The sequence below is a fragment of the Netta rufina genome (assembly GCF_964035555.1).
Source record: "Netta rufina genome assembly, chromosome: 3".
NCBI lineage: Eukaryota > Metazoa > Chordata > Aves > Anseriformes > Anatidae > Netta > Netta rufina.
In genome coordinates this window covers 24,285,035-24,296,109 of record NC_140125.1, presented here as the reverse complement: position 1 = coordinate 24,296,109, position 11,075 = coordinate 24,285,035, and the positions used below count along the sequence as shown (strand labels likewise).

General features: G+C 39.0%; 1 protein-coding gene across 1 annotated transcript; it reads left to right on the top strand.

Moving 5' to 3' along the window:
- Window positions 1-6,518: 6,518 nt before the first annotated feature.
- Window positions 6,519-9,101, top strand: TLR5 (toll like receptor 5; the record flags this gene model as incomplete). The annotated part of the gene is made up of 1 exon (XM_084284148.1): window positions 6,519-9,101. One exon carries the CDS (start codon window positions 6,519-6,521, stop codon window positions 9,099-9,101), a length of 2,583 nt encoding a protein of 860 aa, XP_084140274.1.
- Window positions 9,102-11,075: the final 1,974 nt, after the last annotated feature.

The following is an 11,075-nucleotide window of genomic DNA, read 5'->3' as shown; positions in this document are numbered from 1 at the left end:
CATTGGCATGACAGTGCTGCTTGGCTTTATAAAAAGATTAGTTTTGTAGATAAGGCTATACCAAATTCTGCTTGTGATCCTAGGAGTTAGTCTGAATGCTGCTTCTCTATTCACTGCCCCTTCCCCAAGGTTTTCTGTCAATTCTCTGAAAGCTGGCCTCCTGTAAGTTTAAAATTGCAACCTCCAACTCAGCTGTCATTCCTGATAGTTACTTCCTATGATCTCTTTGATGTTTTCCAGGAGACAGTTTTAAATTTGGCTGCTTCTAATTATCCTGCAAGCGCACACACGCACACACACACACACACACACACACAAAAAAAAAAAAAAAAAAAAAAGGCCCTTTTGTCCCTGAGCTAAATCCTCTGTGTGAGAAACACAGCCCAAAACAATAGCTATGTTTCTTGGTTTCTCAAGGGAAATGCTGCTTCACTGGAGTGGTTTCTAGTCTAGACTAGGCAGCTATCACATGTTAACTTTCAAAGAAAAAGAAGTCAAGATGGACTCAGGGTATGAGACAAGAATTCTTGAGCACAAGCACTTTGTGCAAGTGAGCAAGTGTCCCTGCTGGGAAGCAACCATAGCAGTTAGTTGAAAAAAACGGAATCTTCACTGTCCTCATTGAAGCCTTGAGAAGTTCATTTCTCTACAACCTGGAAGAGAGTAAGAAACCTTGCTGGTCCTCTTCTCGAGGCTATTTGAGGCTCTCTCTGCCTTCGTTATCCCCTATCAGACACAGTGACAGAGCAGCCTGGGCTGCCTGGGGTTGACAGATGGGCCAGTGCCCAGCACTGGGTCCCTTTGCTGCAATAACCACCCAGCTGGCTGCTCAAGCACAGAAAAGCAGGCTGCCTCTGTTCAGGAGGGAGACACTCAAAACAGTTCCAGGAGCCGGAGTCTGGGGCTGCAGCACCTCCTCTTCTGTCTATCTGGTTTACTCCTGTCCCCCAGAGAAATGGACCAGAGCATGCTTTAGTCTGTATGTTCAATTTTTTCCCCTGTCCTTCTGGAGACCACATTGTTTTAAAGAACTGTAATACCAGAAGAAGAATAGAGGAATCACGCTCTCTGAAGTGTGCATGCCTGCATCTCATCTTATAATCTGAGGGGATATCAAAATGAATCTAAATGATGAATAGGATCTAGATAATTACATCCAATATGTAGCTTCTGATTACCCAAACCAGTGGCTGGTTTTTATGGCCCTTCTGCTCTGTCAGATCACATAATAACTTCTTGACTTAGGTCCCCCACCTGTGAAAAGAACTGTTTCAGTACTCACTTGCCTTATAATATGCTCTCTGATTTTAAGTCGGAAAATGCTGTATTTGAGTTTAGTGTCCTAGCAGCTTAAGGGAGAGGCTCAGGGGCTTCAAAGGTGCACATTCATTAATCATCTAATTAATATATTTTTTTTATGGTGTAATTGACTAGACAAGTCCCATATGTTCAGTTTGTTTACATTGCAAGTTTATATGCATTTGTGCTCATAAATTGGGATGGCTTAGAGCCTGGACAAAAGCTTGGAGATTTATTTATTTATTTTTGTTTCAGTGGGTAGATTTGATCTAATTGGATAACAGCAACAATACGTATTTTCACAGTACCAGTTGTCCTTTATCTGGTCAATCTAAGAACAAAGTCTTACTGGTTGTGATTTATTTTTTAAGATCTCTATTATGGCCTAGGTAAGTATTGTACACAAACTCCTTTTCAGCAGGCTTACCATGAGATTAAAAGAAAGAGGGTGCTCTTTGAAGGTCTTTTGAAGGTTCTGAGAAATTTTACCAATTAAAAAATACAGATAGTCCTTTACAGTTAGTGTGTATAACCAGTCTCTTAGAAAGATGTCCATAAGTGTCGCCATGAGTGAAGAAAATCATGTAAGAATATTAGATAAGGATATTTAACTTGTTCTGCACTTCTCTGAGAAGTAGAAATGACTCTCTTCTCTGTGGAATTGTGGCATGACTGGATATAGAGGTATAACAGAACAGAGAGGCTCTTTCATTTGTATGGCAGGAAGGGACCCAGGAATTGAAGAATGAGATTGGGAAAAGCAAATTTTTCTGTTCATGTGAACTTAGTAGCATATAGGCAGCCAAGTCCCCCAAAATCTGATCCAAAAGGCCCTTCCTTCAGCTAGTCAACCTGCACAGCACCACCATGTCCTTCTGCTACTCCTGGTATGTGCAGCCATTGCACTGATGCACCTCAGGTTAAGGAGCCTTGCACAGCAGTTACAGACCCTCTGGAGACTGATGTGAAAAGACAACAGCTTTATATCCTTGGGGGAGCCTTCATGGAGCACTTTATTGGTACCTTTATTATATATACACAACACTCACCTGTCATCCAGTGGCCTACAGAAAATGGCCTAGATGTTTTTGTGAAAGTTAGCATGAGCAAACTATTTGCATCCTTCTTGTGTGTGTGTGTGCGTGCAGTTAAATAAAAATTTACCAGCTTTACCTCTGTCTAGTCTTTATCTGCTGACCACATCCCACAGACCTAAATTATGAGTATTCTTGATCACAAGACTTCATCTGTATAGAATTACTTCAGACAGTCTGTTCTTGTGGTGGGTAACACAACTCCTCTCACTGACTGAGTCGTCATCTAGGGAAATCCTCCATAGGAGGATATCAGGGTCACTGCAATGAGTTACTGAAAAAAATCTTAAACTCTTTAAAGCTTGTTGTTAATTGTATCAAACCGTTCTTCTCTAGAGCCTGTCCAGTTAGCCAGCACTTCTGATGTTTTGTTCCCCAAAAGCTCTGGCTGAAAATTCAGAACTATTTAGGTCAGCTGATTATTTTCATGAGTACACGAGTGCCTATCAGTTGAGCCGGCTTGTGCTGGTTCATATTTGACCTAGGTTATGTGGCAGAAACAGGAGGTGCTGCTGAGGAGAGTAAGCATGCTACTAAAAGCTGTGCAAAACCACTTCTGAGACTGAAATTTTCCTTTCGTATCACTTTTTAAATAGCAAGTGAACATTCTCAGCCATCAACAAGGAGAAAAATAGGGTACGTAACCCATTCTTTATTTATGTGGACTCAGTGCATTTTTGCTGGGGACAGGGAAGGGGAAATGGCGAGTGCTTTGCAACTCTCCATGGAGTAGCTGTTATTCTAACTTCTTCCTGAGTTGTGTACATGAAAAAGTTGACGGTCTTAGTTCCTCTTTTCAGCTACACTGCAGGCCTTGCTCACTGACCGCTTCTGTCAATGTCCTAAGATGTACACAGCTGTGCTGAGAAGGACAGGCAGCACTACAACATCCACTCTCAGGTACTGTCAATTCCCTTCCTTTTTTGCTGTGCTAGTGAAGGTTTCTAGGTGATTTAAAACCATGGTAACGAAAATTAGTTTTTTTTTTAAAAAGGTAGTGCAATGTTATAGGTCAGTTCCAGACTACTCTAAGCAGCTGAATCTGCCTTCACTGATCCAGATGCATACTTCCTAGGGAGTCCAAGACACAAACTACAATATTTGCATTCTGTGTGCATTTGCTTGCTGCTTTTAGATCTAGATTCACCTTGTATTGTAAAAGTTCTTTCCATTGCTTAGAAACTTACCTGCTAATGACTTTCCACCCCCAAAGCATTTGCTGTGTTTTTTCTTCCTCTTCCTCCTGCTACTTTTCTCGTTCCCTTTGCTGCTTACCCCTTCTGACATCACTGAAGAAGAAAGAAACAAAACGCCACATGCAGAGCTCTCGTTCTCTAAACTTCATTGCTCCATTTTTCAATAACAAATTAAGCATTTATACAATCCTTCATCTCCAGGAACATGCATGTAACTGAATGGGATGATGGTCATTTTGTAGGAAAAATACTCTTCCCAAAAGGTTGTAGGTACTAATGTATCTATATTATTGCTATTAAAGTACCTAATGGTGAAGGGTTGTACAAAGTACTAGATAGGGAGATTCTATTAAATTAAAAATTGTTGCTGTCTTCACAAGCACAGTAACAGGCATTATGCTGCTAGCATCTTGCTCTTGCTCATGAAGAGCCCAGATCTGTGGGGAAAAAGTAGTAGCTTTTGCAGAAAACATTGAGGGAGCAAACAGTTTACAAATGAAACCTTCCTTGTCACCAAACCTGAGCTGAGGTGAAGTATTAGGACTGTTAAGAGATTGATAGAGATTTTTAACTTACAATAACATAGAGAAGCAGATAAAATGTAAAAGCAGAGGTGGTTAAAAATATTTTACCTTTTTTTATAATTATTTTCTGATAGTAAAAATCAAGATCGATTTTTTAATTTAAAAATAATAAACAATGTTTTCTCATAGCTCCACTCTAAACTTTTTGAGCTTTTTCTTGTGGTAAGTTGGTATACATTTATATTAAATGTTGACTTCCAAAGTACTTTCTATCTGTCATCAGTTTTGCTAATGTTATGACTTTGCCAAAACTCAAACAAAACAAAACAAAACAACCAACCAAACAAACAAACAAAAAAAAACACAAAAACAAACAAACAAAAACAAACAAACAAACAAACAAAAACAACAGCTATAGCATTTGAGCAGATACCTGGAATGGAATTTAAACATCTGTAAAATAATGATCTGCTTGCTATATGTTTAGCTGTGTCTTCTTTTACTAACCTACAATATCTTGTAGGAACTTAAATATTATAGAGCTGGCTATTTATAATGTCCCCTTAACAGTGCATGTTAAGTCAAAAAAGAGGATAAAAAGTATAATTTTTTTGTAGTATTATGGATAATTTCCTGTAGATGCAGTTAAAATCTCTTAAAAGAATTTTGATACTTATTGCCTGCAATTTGCTTTTATTTGGAGCAAATCCTAAATATTTGCTGAGACAAAATGAGAATTAAATTTGAATGCCAGAACTTTGGAATTTAACACTCTGTCCTCACCATCTATCATCATCTCTTTCACATTCAAGAAAAAGGTCTTGACTCAAACCACAAAACTGTCTTAAAAACTGACAAGATAAAAACATGAAATACAAAGTTGTAGGGTGTGTATTTCCCACTTGAAATTTGAGCCCTTAAGGTGGAAATTTACAGACTCATCTTAGTCATCGTAATGGTTAGATGCTTGCGAGTTCAAATTTCAGTATAACTTGATGACTTTGAAACCATCAACAAAAAATGTTAGGTTCCGTGAGATTGTGTCAAAGTTAATGAGATTTAACTGTACTATTATAACCTTGTAATTCTTACTTGTGGCGTCTATAAAAATGGCTAGGTCTTTCCTTTGGTATTTGAAATGTGAATATCAGACTGGTTTCTACTGACATACTTCCTCATTTCCTAGAAGTCTGTGCACTTGGTATGACAGCAACAAGCATAAGATGTTTTTAGTTCAAGTTCTAAATTCTACACAGCGTTCTGTACTTGTGCTTTAAAGAATCAGTGTGCTTAAATCATAATAATAATTAATGGGATTTACCTCTTTTCAATTACTGGGTCAAAGCCCAACTCTCTTTCCCCATCTTACATTGGATTGCCAGTCAGTAAATCAGTTCAAATAATGGTATTTAAAAAGGAGAGGCAGATGGTTGCAACCTTAGCTAACATTGTTTTGTTTTGTTTTTTAACTACAGTACACAAACAACTACTTTAGTGATAATAATTTGCTTTATTTTGTAACATGCTCAACGAAAAAGACTTTCCTTTCTTTGAAGAGATTTATGTCTGAGAGAGACAGGCCGACAGATGGTATAACGCATGGAAAATCCAGTGTGTGAATAAATTAATAAATATATTCACCATCAGGTTGCATAAATTATGTTATGTACCTTTTTGCAATAACTTAGCAATTTACAGTTCAGCAAATGTATTTTTTCACATCTTGCAGCACTGTTTTCAGGCTGCCACATTTTTCTTTTCCTTCACTGTTAGCCTTGCACCTGCCTATTCTAAAACTATTTTACCACTCTTTCAAGAACAATTTCACATTGCAGGTTTAATCTCAGAGTTACAGAGCCCCATATGAAGTTCCCCTTTTAGGAACTTCATGGCTGTTAGGCACTACTGTGTTAGAGCAACCTACACTCCAGATAGCATCATTGTCCTCACAAGTAGAGAGCTGAGGGAGAGGGCAGCACTGGCCTGCCCTGTTCTGATGACTGGATGAGGCATTTATACTTTAGTAATCCAAACTGTTTAAACCTGTTTGGATCACCAATTAAGGAATTAAGCTAATATACCAGTGTTGTCACTTTCATGATGCAAATTAAATTGCTAGACTAAGACATTGTTACTTAACTATTGGGGTTTTGGTGCTGACCTTAAGATGTAGATCAGGAGAATTACTTTTCATATCAGAGGTGCTCGTGTCTCTTTAGGATCCATTTTCTGAGACTATCAGATGATGCTTATTAGACTTCAAAGAAAGGATAAATCCAAATCACTAGTAATTTTTAGCATGACATTAGTCTTCTATTCTACAACTATTAAAAACCTGCTATACCACTTATTGCAGATAGTAGCAGAATTAATGCTTACTGTTTTCACTTCTTTCATACAGATTCATGATGTTACATCAACAGCTAGTACTTGTTTTTGGAATATCACTAGCTAGAGATACATTTGTATCTAGAAGGTGTTATTCAGAAGCCCTAGTTGCCATGTGTTATTCGTGCAACCTCACAGCTATTCCACCTGTGCCAAAGAACACCGTGAAGCTTTTGCTAAGTTTCAACTATATCAGAGAAGTGAATTCATCTTCATTTCCACTGCTGGAGCATTTGTTGTACTTGGAAATTGGAACACAATATGTCTCACCTGTTATCATAGGAAAAGAAGCTTTCAGGAATCTGCCAAACCTCCGTGTTTTAGACTTAGGACAAAATGAGATTCTTCAGCTGGATCTTGATGCTTTTGTGGGCTTGACAAGTTTGACTGAACTCCGGCTGTTTCGCAACAACCTTGGAGCTTCCATCCTTGAGGAGCGCTACTTTCAAGATTTGATCTCGTTAGAAAAATTGGATCTTTCAGGAAACCAAATAACAAAACTTCAGCCTCATTCCTTGTTTTATAATCTAACAGTCTTGAAAAGTGTGAACCTGAAATTCAATGACATATCCAAACTGTGTGAAAGCAATCTTACCAGCTTCCAAGGAAAACACTTTTCATTTTTTAGCCTCAGTAATACTTATTTGTATAAGATTAATGAAACCGTCTGGGCCAAATGCCCAAATCCTTTCAGAAATATTACCTTTAACTTACTTGACGTTAGTGAGAATGGCTGGAGCACAGAGAAAGTCCAGCATTTCTGTACAGCCATTAAAGGGACTCCAATCAATACTTTAAGTTTTAGCTTTCATACAATGGGCTCAGGATTTGGATACAATAACTTAAAAAATCCAGATAATGGTACATTTACAGGGCTAGCAAAAAGTGATCTTCGTGTGCTTGATATTTCCAATGGTTACATTTTCTCTCTCAATTCATTAATCTTTAAAAGCCTTGGTAATCTGGAATCACTAAACCTTTTCAGAAACAAGGTGAATCAGATCCAAAGGCAAGCATTTTTTGGCTTGGGAAAACTAATAACTCTCAATCTCTCAAGTAATCTTTTAGGTGAGCTGTATGATTATACTTTTGAGGGGTTACATAGTGTAATGTACATTGATTTGCAGCAAAACCATATTGGCATGATTGGTCAAAAATCATTCAGTAAATTAGTAAATCTGAAAATAATCAATCTGAGAGACAATGCCATTAAAAAACTCCCTTCCTTTCCACGTCTGATGTATGCCTCTTTAGGTGAAAATAAGTTAATGTCTATATCTAACACAGCAATAGCTGCCACGTATCTTGAATTAGAGAGAAATTGGTTGGCAGATCTGGGTGACCTGTATGTTATTTTCCAAGTTCCAGGTGTGCAGTATATCTTCTTAAAACAGAATCGCTTCTCTTATTGTGAGAAAAGCGTTACTGTTACAGAAAACAATCAGTTAATTTTTATGGATCTAGGAGAAAACATGTTACAGCTTGTGTGGGAGAGAGGTTCATGTCTGGATGTGTTCAGGCCACTGTCCAAACTTCAGGTTCTACTTCTTAACAACAACTACCTTAATGCTCTTCCACAGGGAATTTTTAGTGGCCTAATATCTCTAGAAGGACTTGATCTGGCTTCCAACCTCTTGTCTCATCTCTCTCCTGGGATTTTTCCAAAAAGCCTAAGACACCTAAACTTGTCTGGAAACCAGCTTTTTTCCCCTGAGCCTGAAGTCTTTATGTCTTTGAGTACTCTGGATATAACACATAACAGCTATGTCTGTGATTGTACTTTAAAGAGCCTACTAGTGTGGCTAAATGAAACCAATGTAACTCTAGCTGGCTCACAGTTTGACAGGTACTGTGTGTACCCACCTGTGTTGGCAGGGGAACCACTATCATTTCTGACACATGATTGTGATGAAGATGAACTCCAGCAGACACTCAGATTCTCGGTATTCATCTTCACGTTCACCACCCTTCTAATGTTTTTAATGGCAGTCATCATTTTTACTCGCTGTCGGGGGATTTGTTTTGTCTGGTATAAAACTATCACAAAACAATTGATAGACAGCCATCCACCAGCAGCAGGTACAAGTGAATACAAGTATGATGCATATTTGTGCTACAGCAAAAATGATTTTGAATGGGTCCAGAATTCTTTGCTAAAGCACCTGGATTCACAGTATTTTGATAAAAACAGATTTACCTTGTGCTTTGAGGAACGAGATTTCATGCCTGGGGAAGAACATATCAACAATATTCGTGATGCCATTTGGAACAGCAGAAAAACAATTTGCATTGTGACCAGACAGTTTCTCAAAGATGGGTGGTGTGTGGAAGCCTTTAATTTTGCCCAGAGCAGGTACTTTAGTGATCTGAAAGATGTCCTCATTATGGTAGTAGTTGGGTCACTTTCTCAGTATCAACTGATGAAGCACAAACCAATTCGAATCTATTTACAAAGGAGTCAATATCTGCGATGGCCTGAAGATTATCAAGATATAGAATGGTTTTTAAATAACCTTTCTTACCAAATTCTGAAGGAAAAAAAAGTGCAAAGGAATGTCGATGGTATAGAGCTGCAGACTGTAGCGACACTCTCACATTGACAGTGTATGGGTTGTGGCTTTCCAGATGTCCTCTTTCTAGCTGTGCCAGGGCAGGAAGAAACAGAAGCTTTGCTTCGTTCTTCCATGAAGAAGCAGGTAGAAACAAAACTGTTTCAGTTTTAATCCTACTAAATGTAGAAACAAATTGAAAGCAACCAGCAAATACAAGGAAGTGCAATTATTTTATGGACTATGGCACCCATTTTCAGACAAATTAATGAATCACAAATGCCTCACATTTCTCACATTTTGGATGCTTAGTTTCAAACAACTTAATACTATTTACAGACTGCTACATACTTACAGGTCTCTGTTTCAGTGAGAGGAGGAAGCCCATTTTTTTTTTTCCCCCTAAAATAGAGTCCATTATACTGTACATGACCCGCATATGTTTTCATGTATAGCCTAATGTGATCATTGGTTTATTGATTACTTGCTCCTGTGCTTTCTCAACTCAGTAAGTTTTCATGCCCTATTTCAAAGTAGCATTAGTGTTTTACACCTTTATGCTTTAAATTGGTGTTGCACGGATCTTATTTATTTGTTCTCTATTAAATTATCCACAGCTTCTCAACTGCAATGTACAACTTATGAATTTCATTCATCCCCTTCCCCTCCACAACTTCTGTTTGGTGGTAAAACTACAGTCATTGGGCTACTTCATTTGCTGCTGTTTCAGTCTGGCACTTTCTCAGTTGAGCTGCCTCCAGCCCTACAGAGAGAAATGAGCATCACCTACAGACCTGAAGCAAGCCTGGAAAACCTAACAAACCATCTCGAAAAACAAACAAGAAACTACCTCAGCAGCCACAGGGGCTGTACACCAGTGATATGGCCAATAGTACAGTATCCGCTAGGCAGTTTTCACATTCTGTGGGTGGAAAATGAAGGTAACTTTTGTGTGTCATTTGGGTTTTTCTCTGTACATCCTGTGTCCTGATCAACTCTAAGTTTTTGGTTTTGTTTTCTTTTTTTTTTTTTTTTTTTCTGGTTCTATTGAAATATTTTTTCTGGAATCATAATTGTCTATTGACCCTCTCAATATTTTATCACTGTTTTGCTCAGGTGTGTATCTTCAGGAGGTTGCTCAGGGTCATTTTAATAAAAGCCTGAGCTGTCACTAATGTGGTGTAACCTCAGCAAGCAGCTGAAGTTCCCCACAGCCACTCGCTAACTCTCCCCAGGTGGGTTGGGGATGAGAATTGGAAAGGTACAAGTGTGAGACTCATGGGTTGAAACAAAGCCCCCTGAAAAAGCAAAAGCCACATACACAAGCAAAATAAAACAAAACAAGAATTCATTTGCTACTTCCTATCAGTAGGCAGGTGTTCAGCCACTTCCAGGAAGTGGGCTCATCACGCCTGACAGTTTCTGGGGAAAACAAATGCCATCACTCCAAATGTCCCGTTCTTACTCCTTTACCCCAGCTTTTGTTGCTGAACATAATATGGTGAGCCTCACCTCTGTGCCTGGCAAGATCATGGCACAGATCCTCCTGGAAGCAGTGTCAAGGCACATGCAAGACAAAGAGGTGATCCGAGACAGCCAGCATGGCTTCACCAAGGGCAAATCGTGCCTGACCAATCTGGTGGCTTTCTACAACGGAGTGACTGCATCAGTTGTCAAGGGAAGACCGACTGATGTCATCTACCAGGACTTCTCTAAAGCCTTTGGCACAGTCCCACCTGACATCCTGGTCTCCAAATTGGAGAGAGAAGGATTTGATGAGTGGACCATTCAGTGGACAAGGAGTTGGCTTGAGGGTCACACCCAGAAGTGTTGGTCAATGGCTCTGTGTCCAGGTGGAGGTTGGTGACAAGTGATGTCCCTCAGGGGTCTGTCTGGGGACTGGTACTGTTCAATAGACGGTGCAGCAAATTTGTAGATGACACCAAGCTGAGTGGTGCAACTGATACCAAAGAAGGAAGGGATGTGATCCAAAGAGACCTGGACAAGCTTGAGGTTTGGGCCCAT